The following is a 19,747-nucleotide window of genomic DNA, read 5'->3' as shown; positions in this document are numbered from 1 at the left end:
CTCATTTGGTAGTATATTTTAAATTTAAAAATCAGTGATACATATAAATGAAGTGATGTGGCAGTTAGTTCATACTTTCCTGTCTCCTGTATCAGTGGTATAGAATAAGTATGGATGATTTTGTAAACACTAATTGTTGAACAAAAATTAGAGTGTTTTTCAAGGTCAACTCAAGTTGTAAATACCAGACCTTTTCTTTAATTAAAAATTTTAACTCTATTCTTCTTCCATGAAAAGTTTAAAGAAAAGAAAATGTATCTTATATTTCACTAAACATATTTGACATTTATTTTTAACCTCTGATAACATTCTCAATCAGACTCAAGTACAAAAAAAATATCTAAGTGTATTGTCATATAGGCATTAGCTTGTCAAAACAAAACATGCTTATTTAATTTATTTTTTCTTTGCTCAGGTATTATAAGGAAGAAATAAGTCTGAGAATCCACAGCTAAATATTTCATGAAACTGTGGAAATAAAATTGAAATATTTTTATATTCTTACCATTTTTTTTGCTACCTATAAATTTTATATTAGAACTAAAAGTCAAAATTGGGTGACTTGGGGATGTGAGAGAGAAAAGTCCTTAAATATTTGAGGATTAACAGTGATTGTAAAATTTCTTCAATTCTTAATAAGCTTTAAACAAATATCAAACTTTTTGTTCTGTGACCTGAGGTTTGCCAATAACCAATATTTCTACATTTTACAATAATCCTACTTTTAATGTAATTTTTTATAATGACAGTGATTCATTTACTTTGTTTACTCTTTGGTGAAAAAATTTTTAGTTATTTCCCTTCTTTTAACTGCCAACAGTATTTGCTATTCATGGATGTTCTGTCTTCAGTAAGGTCTATCAACGTGCAAAATGAGATGGGTATTTTTCTTCCCTTTAAAATGGAATGGTCTTTCATTATGCAGTGTTCTTAGGTGAATTCTCTTGTTTAAGAAGCCAGAATACAAGAGAGTGCTATATTAGTGTATTATTCTCACAACAAACAAGCACTGTTCTGTTGCTACCTGCTTGGCCATTGTTTCTGATTGTGTGTGCTTTGCAGTGGTATTTGGATGGTTTCCTGCTCTCTGCCAGCACAAAAAGGCATTTCTGTTACAATGGCCCCTAACCACACAATGACGGCATTAAGGATTTATGTGGAGGTTTCATTATTTTCTCCTCTTTTGTTCCTTCCAGGATGTCTTCCAAGCGACCAGCCTCTCCGTATGGGGAAGCAGATGGAGAGGTAGCCATGGTGACAAGCAGACAGAAAGTGGAAGAAGAGGAGAGTGACGGGCTCCCAGCCTTTCACCTTCCCTTGCATGTGAGTTTTCCCAACAAGCCTCACTCTGAGGAATTTCAGCCAGTTTCTCTGCTGACGCAAGAGACTTGTGGCCATAGGACTCCCACTTCTCAGCACAATACGATGGTAGGTTTCTCATGGTCTATTGTGCCCACACTCACTTTGTGACCAATCTGCTCCTCTAGTAGCTTGGCTTCAGTCCTATGCTTTGTAATTATCATCTACTTAATAATCACACACAAGATTCACTCCTAACATCTTAGAATTCTTTGTAAGTACATTGATTCCAGCAGGGAGTATACTTAAACTGTTTTTGTTTGCTTTGGTTTTTGTTTTTCAAGAATTCTGCTTTTGAGATGCTCCCAACTTAATTAGTGGAAAAAACATAATCTAAGAATAATATGAACATGTTTAAAATTAGTCCTCAAGAAAGTTAGGTATCTTTATATTTCTAATAAAGAGATATATTTCTAATAAAGAGTAATAAAATTCTAATAATTTTTCCAGATAGAGCTATAGAATTTTTTGAGTAATTCCACCATGATAAATCAGGGTGTTTTTTTTTTTTCTTTCAATTTTTGCTTCCCTCAGATTGGGTTCCAATATTTCTTATAGTATTTGGAATATTACAGAAGTGCATGTTTCATAGAGACAATACATTTCTGATGTAATTGCACTAATTCCTAACTCAGTCCCATTCACTCTGTTGCTTTGATAATTCAGTAATTCCCTTGTACATCCTATTCTAGAATTTGCAGCTCCGGATAATTTATTTGGCCCCTGCTCCTGGGGTCTGGATCACCGCAGAAAATTAGGAAGCCATGGTTTCACAGATGAGAGGGAGAAGACAGCATAGTATCTTTGGCTGAAGCTTAAACAGAAGACCCACACACAAATAAATAAGGCCTTTAGGTTCTTCTTAGGAAATTAAATGCACAGAAACAGCAGGCTGGCAAGGTAGCCTGGCCCTTAGCTGCCAGTCAAGCTACCCTTGCCTTTTCAACATGACTTCTTGGGTGGGTATCACAATATTTGTGGCCCCTTTTCTACTTCAAGGATGCCCGTGCTGTTAATTTGAACCAGGTCACATCAACAAAAATATTTCTTCATACATTCTCATATCTTTAAAAAAAGGCTCTGATTCTGTTAAATCTCTATTTTATTTATTTATTTATTTTCTGCGGGGTGGTGGGACTTCTCTAGGAAATGATTACACATCATACATGTGTTTGGTACTGAAATACACCCACTTGTTTATGTCATTGAATTACTGGATATAGAATTAAACCAACAAGAAGAATCAGATTCTCTTCTAATATCCGTGAAATAAACACTGTTCTTTGATAATTCACATTAGATTTAAATACTTCCATTCAAATTTGAATCCTCAAAGGCAGAATTTCTCTGAGTATTTTTGACTGTGTGCCAAATTTTCTTACCAAGAAGAATGTTTTAGCTAACTCTTATATAGTACTCTTACAGGTGTGTTGTTTCAAGCACATGACATATATTAAATTCATTTAACCATCACAGTAATTCAATGAGGTGTTATCATTAATCCCATTTTATAGGTGAGGAGGAAACTGAGGCACAGTGGGTCTAAGTAGTTTGCTCCAGATCACAGCTAGTAAGTGGGAGAACCAGAGTTTACCCAGATGTTTGGATTTCGTGCTTTTAAATTTTATAAGCTCTTCACAATTATGCACACACATTTAATATTCTGATAATCTCTTATTTGTCAAGTTAAATCACACTATCCATAATTCCTCCTTCTTTCCCCTCTACTATGAGTTCATGTTAGTAATGTGCAATGATATAACTTCTTGGCCTCCTTCACAAAGGTTAAAACTAGAAAAGGAAAGGGGGAAAATGATAGTAAGCAACTCAACAGGGTAGAGAGGTCAGACTCCCCATTTGACGTTGCATCAGTGCTCATGCTTTTCCCCCTCTCAGTATGTTGACCATTGCCTTCTTTCAGAGAATTTCATGTGGGGGGTACTTCTTGGTTTGGTTTTCCTGTAATACTGCTATAAACATAAACACACAAATTTAAAGGAGTGAATATAAATAATTATTGCTAGAAGAAAGGGGAAACTATCTTAAGTACATTCAAGGATGAATATGAGAAAAGTATGTTAAATTCTTAATACATACTGTAGTTGGCACAAGTGGATGCTACAATGCAGGATGTTCAGTTCAGTGGCTCAGTTGTGTCCGACTCTTTGCGACCCCATGAATCGCAGCACGCCAGGCCTCCCTGTCCATCACCAACTCCCGGAGTTTACTCAAATTCATGTCCATGGAGTTGTTGATGCCATCCAGCCATCCATCCATCCACCCATCCTCTGTCATCCCCTTCTCCTCCTGCCCCCAATCCCTCCCAGCATCAGGGTCTTTTCCAATGAGTCAGCTCTTCGCGTGAGGTGGTCAAAGTACTGGAGTTTCAGCTTCAGCATCAGTCTTTCCAATGAACACCCAGGACTGATCTCCTTTAGGATGGACTGGTTGGATCTCCTTGCAGTCCAAGGGACTCTCAAGAGTCTTCTCCAACACCACAGTTCAAAAGCATCAATTTTTCGGCGCTCAGCTTTCTTCACAGTCCAACTCTCACATCCATACATGACCACTGGAAAAACCACAGCCTTGACTAGACAGACCTTTGTTGGCAAAGTAATGTCTCTGCTTTTCAATATGCTCTCTAGGTTGGTCATAACTTTCCTTCCAAGGAGTAAGTGCCTTTTATTTCATGGCTGCAATCACCATCTGCAGTGATTTTGGAGCCCCCCAAAATAAAGTCTGACACTATTTCCACTGTTTCCCCATCTATTTCCCATGAAGTGATGGGACTGGATGCCATGATCTTAGTTTTCTGAATGTTGAGCTTTAAGCCAACTTTTTCACTCTTCTCTTTCACTTTCATCAAGAGGCTCTTTCGTTCCTCTTCACTTTCTGCCAGAAGGGTGGTGTCATCTGCATATCTGAGGTTACTGATATTTCTCCCGGCAATCTTGACTGCAGCTTGTGCTTCTTCCAGCCCAGTGTTTCTCATGATGTACTCGTCATATAAGTTAAATAAGCAGGGTGACAATATACAGCGTTGGCGTACTCCTTTTCCTATTTGAAACCAGTCTGTTGTTCCATGTCCAGTTCCAATTGTTGCTTCCTGACCTGCATATAGGTTTCTCAAGAGGCAGGTCAGGTGGTCTGGTATTCCCATCTCTTTCAGAATTTTCCACAGTTTACTGTGATCCACACAATCAAAGGCTTTGGCATAGTCAATAAAGCAAAAATAGATGTTTTTCTGGAACTCTCTTGCTTTTTCGATGATCCAGCGGATATTGGCAATTTGATCTCTGGTTCCTCTGACTTTTCTAAAACCAGCTTGAACAGCTGGAAGTTCACGGTCTACGTATTGCTGAAGCCTGGCTTGGAGAATTTTGAGCACTTTACTAGCGTGTAAGATGAGTGCAATTGTGTAGTAGTTTGAACATTCTTTAGCATTGCCTTTCTTTGTGATTGGAATGAAAACTGACCTGAGTAGGCCTTACAAATAGCTGTGAAAAGAAGAAAAGCGAAAAGCAAAGGAGAAAAGGAAAGATATCCCCATTTGAACGCAGAGTTCCAAAGAATAGCAAGGAGAGATAAGAAAGCCTTCCTCAGCGATCAATGCAAAGAAATAGAGGAAAACAATAGAATGGGAAGGACTAGAGATCTCTTTAAGAAAATCGGAGATACCAAGGAAACATTTCATGCAAAGATGGTTCAATAAAGGACAGAAATGATATGGACCTAACAGAAGCAGAAGATATTAAGAAGAGGTGGCAAGAATACACAGAAGAACTGTACAAAAAAGATCTTCACGACCCAGATAATCACAATGGTGTGATAACTCACCTAGAGCCAGACATCCTGGAACGTGAAGTCAAGTGGGCCTTAGAAAGCATCACTGCGAACAAAGCTAGTGGAGGTGATGGAATTCCAGTTGAGCTATTTCAAATCCTGAAAGATGATGCTGTGAAAGTGCTGCAGTCAATATGCAGGGTGTTAATGAAAATGAAATCCAGTTTGTAATGGAGAATACAGTGTAACTAAATAAAACCTATGAACTACCTTCTTTGTACCAAGTTTTCATTGTGCACTATGGAAATAATTTTCATAAGGCATGACTCCTTTCCTCAAGCAACTTTACCCAGGGGAGAAATTCTTCACTAGGGTCTGTGGTTTTCCTGAAGATAAATGGAGAATTCTGTGTGTGCACACATGTGAGTAGGGTTATGGTTTTTATCAGATTCTCAAGTAGATCTGAAGCCCCCAAATTTAAAGATCTGCTGTACTTGACATTAATCCAGTGTACGTTGAAATGATTTAACTTAGTTTTAGAAACATCAACACTGATAGTTTCTTTTACTGTATATATCTACTCGGTTTCTAAATTTGTTCCTGCCTCAAAAATGTCTTGATTTCTTTTATACGATCTCAAATTTCCAGCCTCTTCTCTTTCCCATCTTCCTCTCAACTTCCACTAGACTTGTTTCCCTGAGAAAAGAGTTGGATTATTTATCCCACTTTGGAAACTAATGTATGTCCTTGTTGCCTACAAGATTTAGTCTACAACTCTCTTCTCATAAAGCTCTATATAGACTGGCTCCAAAATATGCCTTTTGTCTCTTCTTTGACCACATCCTGCCCAAGACCCAGTGCTTCAGTCTTGTGAAGGTTTTCATGCATGTTCATAAACATACCAGGTGACCTCTAATGACACAAACTTATTCTTTCTACCTGGAAAACTCTTCTTATTTTACTTTCCTAGTAAATTGTGTTTCTCCCACAAGACTGAGTTGAAAGTTGCTTCTGTTAGATGCTTTCCCTGACTTCCCAAGACAGAATGGTTCTTTATCTATGGTATATGTTTATGTCTTTTCTCATGGTCTGTGTTATAATTTATGTATCTACATGTCTGCCTTTCTATGCACTATACTTCTCCTTGAAGGCACAGTTACACATATATACACACATGTTATATGTATTTGTATTTCTGATACCCAGTATAATTGATACTCAATTGAGTATAATCAATACTTGATATATGAGTACTGATTAAATGGCAAATTTTATATGGATGATTAAATAGGAAATATGTTTTGAGCAAAGATGTTAAGACATTATTCATGGTGAATATGCTGATTTTCTAAAAATTTTAGAACTAAAGTAGAATATACTAACGTAGTACAGAAAGTATGCTATAATAGCCATGATATATTCAGCTGTTAAGCTGATTAAGATGTATTTTACTCTGTTATCAAAATGGTTAAATACATTCATAGAATTCTTATTCAACACAAAATTCTTTATTTTTTTCTGAATACTAGGCCATTGTCATATTCATCTAAGTCCTTTTATTTCAATAGTAACATACATTATTTTTTTCCTATTCAGTATCTTTGAAAATAGAGGGAATGTCTCATTATCTTTGTATGATAGAGTTGAATTTAAGGAAACAAAAAAAACAGGTTACCAGATTTCATTGCTGGTTTATATGTGACATTTATACTCCATTCTTTAATAAAAAAGAGAGATGTTGAGAGGTCTACATTTTGTATTGCCTACATAGTTTAGAGACAAAGTAAAACTTCTGAGTAATCCCTTTAATGCCACCTTGAAGTTATAGAGAAATGCTTTCAGTATAAAATGTATATTGGAAAATATTTCCTGAGATACAAATTCTGTACACCTCATGACTGCTGCCATATATTGAATTTGGGGAATTAGGGTCCTATGTTCATATTCAGGGTATGCAAGTGTTAAGGTTTGAAATGGGTCAGATAAAGATGGAATTCTTCCCTTCCGAAGTTGTGGGTTTTTGCCTTGATATTTTGGAGAAATAAGCTAAGTGGCTAACTAAGACTAACTCCCCATACAGTTATAACTGGTATAAATACTACAAGTCCTATTCTTGGAGAGTTGTTTTTTTTTTTTTTCTTGGAGAGTTTTACTTACTGTTCAGAGTAATATTATACTGTAATAATATTATATATAATTATAATAATATCACATAGGTAGAAAATACTGTCAGATTTCTAATCCATGTAAGATTGAGATACATAATTATAAATATGAAAAAGACTGATTCTCTTGGTCCTTCTCTGAAACTCTTATAATCTTGTCAAGAATCCCCACATAATCTTCAAAAAGGTAAAAGACAAGGTTGGCAAGTCTGTTTATGACATGAGTGAAAAGGCAGTTCTGGGCTTTATGTTTATGAAGGACAAACTTCCTTTCCCCCTCTGCCTGTTTTTGTTTTTCTTTTTTTTTGACATGAGTTTGGAAGCTGTGACTTCAGATTTTCAGATACAAGCAAGAGACACTATAATTTCTGGCTCATTTTTAATGATAGTTCTGATATAGATAGATTTATTTCATAATGCAAAGGACTATCCAGAACATATCCTTATGTCAGTCAACATGATTATTTATGAGCACAAGAGGGAAACAGAGTAAGTCTGAAGAGAAATCAAGTAGCAGCATGAGAGGCAGCCAGGGTACTCTGTGGTGGCCATGTTGGTATTCATTTTATCTGGCTACATGCTACTTCTGCTGCTTAGATGGTTGTTTTAGTGTCAAAAGGGATGTGAAATGGAAGTCTTGACCACCTGTGGTTACTGAATAACCAATTGTCTTTTTTTTTCCTATAAAATGTTTTCTCTTTCAGCCAAACTCTCTTTTGACTTAAGTTCCTCTTGAGTTGAGTGAACAGTTTTGTATGACTGCAGAGTGGGGATACACTGCTGCTTCCCAAGATTGATTTTTAAAGTATACAGTTACTTAAGAATATAGTTTTAAAAAAGTAATTTGAATTGTTCTCTCAATAAATAACTGAATTTCATATGAAATACATGCTATATTTGCATATAATTGTTTGAACATATAAAGACCCAGTGGATTTGTAAGTGTGATGCTATAATGTACTCTTATTTATTACTTATATTAATAAGATTTTCCTGGAATTGTTAAAGAACTTTGGGTATATGATGTGTTGATTAGTTTTAGTAATTGGATGTATCTTAATGCATTTAAGCATGCAGAGACACTAGTTATCATAAAGTAAAATTCAGTGTGCATCAGTTTCTTCCTAAAGTCCAGCAGCAGGATAAAAAGGTGTTTTTTTAAGCTGATCTTCTATAGAAGTAGGACGTATAACTGAGAACCAACCATGAAATTATAGCAAAGCTTCAGTGTATGAAATGCAACATTTAACATTTATACACTGAAAAGATTCATTCAGTGCCCATGACAGAGAGAGACTTTTACTTGCTCAGGCTCACTGTCAACTCCTGGGATCTTTTATTTACCCAATATAGTTTTAATTGCTATATGATAGCTGTGTCTTGAAATACCCTTTGTATAAATTTTGCTTACAATCTGACAGTTGTTAGTAATGTATTTTCGATGTTTGACTAGGACAATTTTATGTGTGAAGTACTGTTCAGAAAACTTGAGAAGGAAAAGAGAAAATTGCATGTGTTATTTAAAAATAAGTCACAGAATAGGACCTTAATTATGGTATGGTAAAGATTCCTATTTTTATATGGTGGTTTTTATAAGCTTTTAAATTTCTGGTTACCTTTGTGCATCAAACTTAGCATAAGTTATTGTGATGGTATAATGCATACTGATGTTAACACTAGTACAATTATTTTGCCAGTTCTAATAATGAGAATTTCATTGTTTAGAAAGAGCATTCTCCTACATTCTAGACAAAAGTGTAATTACTTTTGAATGATGTGGAATGTGCTTAGTTTAATAGCATGGAGAATAGATTCAGAAAGATTCAGATAAAGTAAGCCTAGAAGCCATATGTGCAGTGTAGCAGTTAAAAATTATGAGAGTAGGCAGTATAAATCTACACACACACACACACACACACACACATGATTTCACACACTTTTATCTATAACTGTTGCTTCCGTAAGAGATAGGTTTGCTTATCTAAACAAGGCCAATTCAATTGAAACAAGGTGAAAATGATGACAAGCTTGTATTTGTTTTTTATGCTAAATTGATGTTTATCATACAATGAAATTACATTGTTTTGAACATTATTCTGTAAATGTTGTCAGAAAATACCACACAAAGGAATTTATTTAGATAAAATGCTAGGCTTGTATTTGAATGTAAGTGGTTCAATATTTATATTTCCATTGTTTCTGAAAATTACCCTTAGGCTAGAAGGAATGTATGTGTGTGTGTGTATGTGCTCAGTTGTGTCCGACTCCTCAATCCCATGGACTTAGCCTGCCAGGCTCCTCTGTCCATGGGATTTTCCAAGCAAGAATACTGGAGTGGTTGCCATTTCTGTCACCAGGGGATCTTTCCAAAACAGGGATCAATCCTGTGTCTCTTGCATCTCCTGTGTTGGGAGGTGATTTTTTTTTTTTTTTTTTACCAGTAGTGCCACCTGAGAAGCCCTTTCATAAAGGAATGAGGACATATGGAAACCAATCAGTTGGGATCTTTCAAACTCATCTATTAAGTTGGGCAATAGATCTGATTGTGTCCTGTTACCACACAACTCCTTTCCATCCAGGTGTGAGTGCATCTAATATGAGATGGAGAAAAACTTGATTGATGTGATGTCCACAGTATTTGAAGTACTACTGTTGAGTTTAAAGTTAACCAGGCTTTGAGAAATTAATGGATGTATTGTCACCTAGCAAAAAGCACCATGTGTATTGCCAGATAGTTCAGGACTCTTTTTTTAAAAATTAATTTATTTATTTTAATTGGAGGCTAGCTACAATATTGTAGTGGTTTTTGCCATACATCGACATGAATCAGCCACGGGAATTCAGGACTCTTAATGAGGGTCCACCGTGAGCTTCTTCTCAGAGTGCTATGCAGTGACAGAGGAATGAGTAAGGACGTCTAATGCTATGGTAATGGGGCAAAACGTGCTTGCTTAAGAAGATTCGGTCTAATGGAATTAATCGCTTACATTTAATAGGGCTGTTATGAAAAGATTCAACTCAGATATATACAATGGATACCTATCAGCAGAGATGCAGAAATGAATAAGAACTAGTCTTTTTCCTCATGTAGCTTTTTGTATAGTATGGGGGTAAGATGAGCCCAAAAGTCACCAGATTGTAATATAAAATATTAGAACCCTGATACAGGCTAAAAAGTGCTAAGCAGATTCACAGTTGAAGTATAACTCATCTATGGGGATCAGAAACATATTAATATGAAGTTGTCCTGTAAGAAAATTACTAGATGCCAGGATATTAAAAATATATGCACATTGGATCATTACTATTAATACAAAGTCTTTATTTTCTAATTTTGCATTATTTTGTTTTTGCTTAAATATCTTATTCCCAGAAGAGATAACTAAGAAAAGAAGAAGAAATTAAGAAAACATACTAAAGACAAAGTGCCCTGTAAAAGGTCTTAAGATAAAATGTAGAGACGTTAGTAAAATATATGCCTCATTTTAATAGGAATAAAAACAACTACTTTAGTTATTAGTGTTCTGGATGTTTCCTTTCTTTAATCTTGATAACCACCTTGAATGAAAATGGAAATGAAGTGGAAAGAATGGTGGGATATTTGACTAGGATGCTAGAAACAGCATGGATACTAGGAAGCAGTGCTGGAGACAGACTTGAATGGTGCTCCTGATTTTTGTGGAAGGGATAGGTGTTCATCTTTATCACATTCGCTATTCTTGTCTATTTGAAAAAATAGTCACAATCTAAACATTGAGAGTTATTTGGTAGAAATTTTTAAGACTTCAAGCCTGAGAGATAGCATCTCAAGTAACCTGAGAGAACTGCTCCAATGAGGCAGGGAGAAGAGTCAGATTTATAAAAGTTTTGCAGCAAGGGGAAAGTAGTCTGAACGTCAGAAGATTATTGTTAATTAAAGAGCAGGTATCTCAAGTTAAGGAATTTAGCGCTTTTCTACGTGTGGGAAGATGTTAAGAGTCTGGGCTCACTAAAATCATCCCTTTCATATACATCTCGGCTATGTGGGGCCAATGTCCTGTGTTTTTAACCCCCCGACCCCACCCCTGCTCTTTAGTCCTCATCATCAGGAGTGGCTGCAGCTTAATGGCTGCCAGATTGCAGGTATTGTTCTCCTTCCTGGGTGCCCTCTAGGTTCAGAAATTTATATTTGGAAGGCAAGAATCACTAGTGGCTATGGCATCCTTGTTTATTCATATGGCAGGAAATACTCCATTTCTCATCCTCATACCTGCATGATGGGACGATTTGTCTTTGGAAGTTAAAAATAGAAGTTTAGGAACCAACCTTTATTCTTTTTCTCAGATGTTTGTTATAAATTTTAGCTCATTTTCTTCCTTTGATCCTTTTCATTTGCTCCTCTTCTTCCTCTCTCTTTCAATTTACTCTGTCAGAAAGCATTCTTAATGGATCTACTTGTGGATCTCAAAGGAGCCATTATCAGGAAGGGAGAATCAGCACCATTGTGCTCTGATACATACTTCCTTCTTAGTTACATATACTGCCTCCTGGGGGATTGCCAAACCTTCCTGCAGTTTGGCTAGTCACTGTATAGAGATCAACTGGTCCTATGATAAAGTTTTCACTGATTTTTTTTTTTTTTTAACAAAGACTGTGTAGTTAGATTTTAACAAAACTATATATTTCTTCAGTTTATTCAGGGATTATGTACTTCTAACGTTTCTTTCATGATGCACTGTTGATAGTAGTGATCATTTTATTTTTAATATCCTAACATGGCAAACAAAAGAGCCTTATATTGATTTGCAAATTAGTTTTTGAAATTGTACTTGTCAGTGAATCCAAGTGTCTGGGACATAGTGCTTTAGTGGATGTCTAAGCTCTTTGCATGCCTATGACAAGCTTTCATTTTAAATTATTTGACAATTTCTGTTACTATTTTCATTCAATTCTTTACCATTGCTTTAATTGTTTTTGTCTTCATATTTATTTTCAAAATTTGAAATTTTTATAGAGACTGCTAAAAATGAGAAATCAGAGTGGAGACCATTTTACATAATTAGAAAGTAATTTTGATGTTTGCATCACTATATTAACTTAATGTAAGTCATAATAGTGATGAGTTTGTCATTATTTTTTATTTTATATTAATACTTGCAAAGGACAGTTACTTAAGATAATCCAAAATAAATTAGAATTCTGCAGTGCTGGTGCCTGAATTTTTAAGAATTAGAATGAAAACTATAAGACTCAATAACTAACTTGCTAACGGGACCTCAAAATATTTCAAATAATACTTAAACCATGTTTCCTCTTGGCTATGTTAGTTAGGTACAATGACTTACTGTACCTAAGAAGGGAAAGCAGTCTCTTTAAAAAGCACAACCATTAGCACTTAATTTGGATCTTAAGAAAGTAAAGTCATAAAAATAATATAAGGTAGTATTGAACTTTCATGGCAATTCCCTTTTCTCACATAGTTTGACAGTTAGACTCACATAGCTTCTCTTTTAAAAGTTTCAACAAATACCTTGATTTGGGGGTGTTAACTTAAAAATACAAAGAAATCATATAGTACAGAAAATCTAATGAGAAGACGTGGGGCAGTTACAAGAGAAATGATTCTTTGAGAAATGACAATATGAATTCAAAATGCTTAGAACACTAATGCTGCATTAGATAAATTTAAAAGCATTAAACATATTTAAATTCTCTATTTCCTCTGTAAATTTTGAGATGTCATAATTTATACTAGCATTAAGACTGAATTCATGGCAGCAGTTCAGTTTGCTACCATTTTTGACCACTGTGTGCCATTTCCCCCCATTTATTGTTCTAGAAAGTAAATTTTATGTTTTTCTGTATTCTGCTAGATAAGGGGAGAAAGTTCTTTCTTATTTGAAATGAGAAATAAATGTAAAGCTAACTTTGGTTGACAATTGTAATCAGTCTCTTTGGTTACATATATTCTTTGTACAAAGGCAAAATGGTTTCAAAGTTTCTCCCATACACCGTTTTTAGGAATGATCCATGTGAGTAGATGAGGTGTGAATGTAAGTAGAGCAGCCTTGGCCGGCTCTGTGACACTGACATCACATGATAAAGTAAATGAACACAAGTGACTGGATTTTGTGTCTTATTTAGTCAAGGCTGAGTCTGTGGCAGCAGAGCAAACAGTGTTATCATTATATAGAGAAGCAGTGTTTACTTCAGTGTCTCTTCTTAGCTCTTAAAAATCTAGCCTGACTCCAGATAAAACAGTTAATCTTTTGGTGCATGTGCCTAGGCAAGAAAATAACATTCTAAGGGTTAATAAAACTTTTTTAAATGGAGGTAAGATATGAAAAAGGAATATAATTGCAAAGCTACCATTAAGTAGCTTTGTACAAAGTATGTACAAACACAGAATATGTATTGTGTACAAATATAAAATATGTACCATGTAAAAAGCCAACAGAAAACAAGTTACGATAACGGTGTTCCACTTAATAAAGTACTGAGCTCTGTAACCAACTCTCTTGCCACTTCTAGACCCTTTCCTCTATGTAAGTGTACATCTTGGAAACAGGAGCTAGCTGTGCTGTTTCCGGAATCCATCATCAGGCCTTGTGGCAGTGACTGGCACGCTTTGCACACTTGGGACACAGGACTCAGACTCAGAGAGCACACTTCTTGTGTATCTGAGATTCTGATTTCCCCAGGGTTATCAGCGGAGTATAAGAAGCAACTTTGAAAGTCTTGTGTGAATATATTTTGCAGCCTATCTTTAGTCTGATCTTTGCAACCCAGATCTGGAAGATTCCAAACAGTTGGTGCTCTCTCGAATATGGCATTCAGTAATTAATAATAATAGGAATGTATAATGTTTCACTGTTTTCTTTGTACCAGCACCCTATGTTTGTTATCTTAGTCAATTTTGTCAAACCAAGGAGCTCAGCAACTGTGATTTTTTTTCCCATTGTACAGGCAGATTGCTGTCTTAGAGAAAGGGATTTGCCAAATATATATACGTGGTATAATTTGGATTTGTGACATCAGAACTTAGTATCTGTGCTCACTGCTTTTCCATTCATGCAAACTTTAAAATATTTTTTTCATAGTTTATCAGAATATATACTTTTAGAAGCTTTTAGAAATACTTGTAGGAAATGCAGGTGAAACAGCTGTTGCTTGATTATTATACCTTAACTCAGAGATAACTTGATTTTTAAGTTTTTTTTTAAGCTGGACTTAAATAGACCAACAGGTTTAAGTATTTCAGAATGTGAATTTGAAGTTATACATTGGCTATTGGGCAATATGTGAAACTTCAGAGGATTATTTGCTAAACCTTTCATATAAAGATTATTATTAATTTGTGCTCTGGCTAGAAGGCTGTTGGCACAGCATAATTGTTTCGACAAGGCCTCTAGTGACAAATTACCAAGTAAATGCCAAGTTCTGCTGGTTGACCTCTGTATGGCATTTGGCAAGTTATCAAAATTCTCTGTACCTTGTTTTATCATCTGTAAAATGGGAATGATTACAATAGCATCTTATTTTGAGGGTGTTCGTAACATTTAAAGAAGTCAGTTCACATAAAGCACTCTGGTACTTGGAATGTAGCAGGAGCTTAGTAAATCTTAGTTATTAGCTAAAGTGACTAAGGAATGTTTAAGTTCTTTGATCTCAGAGAAAAATGGCACATTGTATTAAATGTCAGTTGCTTTCAGTTCCTGTAAATTTAAGAAATTTACAAGAAAGCCCTAAGTTAAGGAAAACTACTTTAGAAATGAGAAATCCAATAGAAATCTCAAGCTCTTGGGATTAAAAGGTTTCTTTTCCTTATTTATATATTTGGTAATTTGTAAAGGAGACCATTCATTCAATCTGAGATACTGTCCCTCAGTCAAATACTTTTAACAGATTCAGTTGTCATAGATATTGTTCATTGGCAGTTTACATTTTTGCTTAATGTTGTTTAAGGCTGTTTATCAGCTGCAACCACCACTGCAATAGAAATCTACATAAGCCAAGTCAGAACTATGTTTTGATAAGATGATGAGATAAAGAATGAGGTGGTAAAGCACCTACACTCTCCGTTAAGCAGTGTGAGTTCCAGTCATAATCCTGTATTTTGTGATGTGTGTGATCTTGTCTTTGTTGTGTGGCATCTCATGTATCTTTGTTTTCTCATCTAAAGCTGGGGCTGATAATAGAACCTCCTAATATATAGAGAGATTTTAAGGATTAAATAGGGCTTCCTGGTGGCTCAGATGGTAAAGATCTGCCTGCAATGCAAGAGGCCCAGGTTTGATCTCTGGATGAGGAAGATCCCCTGGAGAAGGTAATGGCAACCCACTCCAGTATTCTTGCCAGGAGAATCCCATGGACAGAGGAGCCAGGCGGGCTGAAGTCCATGGGGTCGCAAGGAATCGGACATGACTGAGTGACTAAAACAAGGATTAAATAGCAGAATTCTCATAACTGGCCTTGAACCATGCCTATTGCTTAGGAAGAACTTAATAGATGCTCTATTTATTGAATAGTTTTCATGCTGTTTACTAGTTACTGTTAATTACCAGAACAAAACATTGTCTTCTTTTAGTCTCCCAATAATCATGCTTTCCTTTTAGTAACCTGGAGGAATATTACCTACATTCCCCTCCCCATTATAAGTGGTTCTGTAGTCTTACCACTTAGCTCTGTCAGTATCTTTGGGTGTAATTCATCTTGAAAATGAGATGCAAACTCTTATTTAAAGGACAAATGGTTCCTATGGGTAAAAGGTCTGTCTTATTCAGTTTTATATACCCTAGAGTCACACCATGGCTGACCCACAGCAAGTATCTCAAAATAGTTGAATAAATGAATGAATGTCTCCAAAATCTTTGTTCAGAGAAGACATTCTAAGTGCAGCTTTCCTTATCTACATGTTGAAATAACAATACTTAATGAGAGTGGATATAATGATTAAATGAAATAATTACCTGGCATAATGTTTGTCATATCATGAATATTCAGTTAGTGTGAGCTGCCTTTTTAACCTCATTCTAATTCTTCCAGCCCATTTATTCTCCAAAGAGTGATGGAAGTCAACGCATTTCTTCTGTAGCTTCATATAATAATATATCTCTCTCCAAATAGTTTACCAGAGGGAAGCACCATCAAGACAAAACAAAACAACTTGCTTCAGTTTTCTTTTGTGGACATACATGATGATTTTCTTTTAGGACACAGTTAATGAAATTTATTACTGTAGTTTTATTATTATGTTCACTTTTGATTTTTAAGTTTCAGGACATTTTAAAATTTCTCTTTGATTTCAGGGATTTTAGAGGCACTGTGGGGGGATTTAGATTTTTTTAGTATTATATTTATTGATCATTTAGTCCTTTCTTCTCTCATTTCTGTTTGTCTATAAGAGTAGCTTGAGATGATATAAAAAGGGTATGATATGGATAGGAGGCACAATACAAATGAATTTTTGTAACAGCTCAACCTGTCAGAATTTGGACATCTGTTAAAAACAAAATTCAACTGAGTGGATTTTAAAGATCTCATTGCCTTTATTCAATGGTTAATGAGTTGGATGACATCCTATCTAGCAGGTAGAAGGAGCTCTGAAGACCTGGACAAAATGAAAAACTTTCATAGGCCAAAGGCAGTGGGACAAGGAAGTGATACTAGCAAAAAAGCAGATTGGTTGTGACAAGGTCACTTTGCTTTAGGGGATGACAGTGGTCTAACAGGCAGATTACCTCACAGTGATTCCTGATTGACTGGTTCAAGATTCCATTTCTGGGAGAGTCCTAAACTGTAATGAAGTTAACTCAGTTTGGTGACATGAGGCTTAGCATAAGTGACTCCATTTGGGGCCTGTTGTCTTGCTTTTAACACATCTAAAACCAACACACCTAACTGTAGTATGTGTTTCTCTAGCTCTTAATTCTTGTCAGTTGAACATTTATTTCTGCCCTTTCTTTATTGGATCAAACTGACTTGTCACTTTCCTAATGTGTTTCATGTGATCTTTAAATTTCCTATCATATAAATTCTTCCTCTTCTCTTATGTCCCCTTCACTGAGTCTATAATTATTTTTGTTTTACATAGATAGAAGCGTTTCCCCCCATTTTTACATATGGTGTTTTGACTTCATGCAGAGAGAACTACACAGATGACATTTTTAAAAACTCCATATTTTACTCAGTTTTACATTCTTATGTTCATGACCTTGAATATCTCCAAAATGTCCTTACCTAAAACACTTTATGGTGTTATTACTAGATTTATACCAGTAAAGATACATCAGCTTTCTTAGGGATAATCTTTAAGCAGACCTTAGTAAGACAAGCTTTGAAAACTATCATTCCTAGGAAAGTAAATCTCGAATCATGAAACATCAGTTTAATCTCTCCCCTTGACAACTTAACACGACAGATTGAAATATAAAAGCCGATGCAAGTGGGATCAATGGATTATCTGAGTCCCTGAACATCTTCTCTTAAACTGGGGACTTGACAGAGTGGTTGTGAGAGGAGTGTGTGTTATGTGTCCCTTGTCATGTTCAGAGCATTAAGTTTTCAGAGATTAGTGCTGAGTAGATGTGGTCTACCTGGACATGAAGCAGGGAGAAAAAAAATTGGGAGGGAGTGAAAGAGAAAAGAGGGGGCTACAGGAGGAGAGGGATAGAGAGATTTACATGTGAGAACTCAGGGGGCTTTGTCATGGCAATTGTATAAAGTGATATACAGTGCAAATCGACTTGAGCTTGTCCCCGGATAGCAGGCGGTTTACAGCCTCCACGAGCTGAGATTACTGCTTTATCTTGTCATACTAAATTAACATGGCAGCGCACTGTTAAACAGTGGTGACCTCTTCATCTGGGGAAATTGCTGCCTAGAAGAGAGATGGTATTTAAGACTCCCTCTCTCTCTGTCTCCCTCCCCCTCTCCCTCTCTCTCTCTCTCCCCTTATACCCTTAGAGCAATTTGGGGTTAGACTATAGCCATTTTAAAATTCTAATAGAAAAGAAATTTTATATTAAGTTGACAATAGATAAGATACAATTATATCAAATGGCCACTTTACATAAAATAATAGATCTCATTAATCTAAAAATGACATTTCCTCTTTATACATTGGCATTAAGAGTGTATTTATTTTTTTATTTTAATCCCTTTTTATTCTACAAATAGTCTATTTATGTAAGAGTTATTTTTTTAAATAATACTTTCCAAAAGAATTGATTGGTGATGAAGAGGTAGGGGGAAATAAGGCTCAGATACTAGTTCTTCCACTCTTTAAGAGGGACTGCTCAAGAGAACTAGCAAGTGAACCATGCCTTAAATGGAAGTACCCAGGTTTTTTCTTCTTCTAGAGCTTACCTGGCACTGCTTCAGTCTTCAGGTTCTTTTTAATTCTATTAAAAGAAGTGAGAGAGACAAAGTCAAAAGATTAATTTGCCTCATTCTTCTGCCAGACTGCAGCTGCACCCTTCATGTGTTTTCTAAGTTCTAGATATAAATAATACCCTCTTTTTCCCCTGTCTTAAAATGTTGATAAATTAACCAAAATCCAGTACATATTTTTCTGTGCTTGGTTTATGCTCTTGGAATTTGAATAAAAGGAAGGGATAATGTAAAGATTCAAAATGCCAGAAGTGTTTATTCCTATATGTCCCGAGCTGAAAACTCTTCATCCCTAAAGTGTAGCCCTGTGAATTGCTTCCTCACTAACCTCTAGAGCTAGTGTTTTAAATCTGATGTTAAATCACTTTGAGGACTGCAGTGTGAGCTTTATGGAATCTGTGAACCCCCTGAAATTGTGTGATAGATATACTTACAAATTTTTCTAGAGAAAGTATTCACAGCTTCCCCCAATGGGCCTTAGCCACCAAAATAGATAATTACTTTCCTATAGTGTAAGCCTGTCATAGGGCATTACTGGGGTACATCCTCACACTGGGGCTATATATCCGGCAAGTAAGATACTGACATACAGACACAGTAATTGGAAGTGCTTTCACCAAGTCTGCCTTGGAGGCTTTTCACTGGGCTGCCATGCTGGAAGTAGTCCTGAAGTTCATATGCTGCTCCTGACCACTTAAAACTGTCCCTCTTAACATCCTTTTGTTTTTTAGTTTTGCTTTTACAGATGGTAGAGTCTGCCTGCAGTGCAGGAGACTCAGATTTGACCCCTGAGTCCAGAAGATCCCCTGGAGAAGGAAATGGCAAGCCACTCCAGTATTCTTGCCTGGAAAACCCCATGGACAGAGGAGCCTGGCAGGCTACAGTCCATGGGATCACGAAGACTGAGCGACTTCACTTTACTTCACTTTTCACTGACAGCCTTTCCCTCGGTCAATTTTTTGAGCCATAGATTGGCTTTAATTCTAGTATAAGGATGTATTTCAGTTCTCCAGTGCCATGAATTCAAAGTCCAGACAAGGAAACACACAGTTATTTAGCTTACAAGTGAT

General features: G+C 35.9%; 1 protein-coding gene across 18 annotated transcripts in view; it reads left to right on the top strand.

Moving 5' to 3' along the window:
• Positions 1–19,747, top strand: part of SOX5 (SRY-box transcription factor 5) — a 1,099,609-nt gene that overhangs the window by 712,916 nt on the left and 366,946 nt on the right. For 16 of the 18 annotated variants that reach the window (XM_043441163.1, XM_043441162.1, XM_043441157.1 and 13 more), the window contains one exon: positions 1,197–1,428. In XM_043441163.1, coding sequence (XP_043297098.1) covers positions 1,198–1,428 — 231 coding nt within the window. In that variant the 5' untranslated portion in view covers position 1,197. The remainder of the gene's footprint in view (positions 1–1,196; positions 1,429–19,747) is intronic. The other 2 variants (XM_043441152.1, XM_043441153.1) reach the window with 1 other exon arrangement.

Source organism: Cervus canadensis, chromosome 21 (assembly GCF_019320065.1).
Source record: "Cervus canadensis isolate Bull #8, Minnesota chromosome 21, ASM1932006v1, whole genome shotgun sequence".
Lineage (NCBI taxonomy): Eukaryota > Metazoa > Chordata > Mammalia > Artiodactyla > Cervidae > Cervus > Cervus canadensis.
The sequence above is the reverse complement of the archived record's forward strand: the minus strand, read 5'-3'. Positions and strand labels throughout refer to the sequence as shown.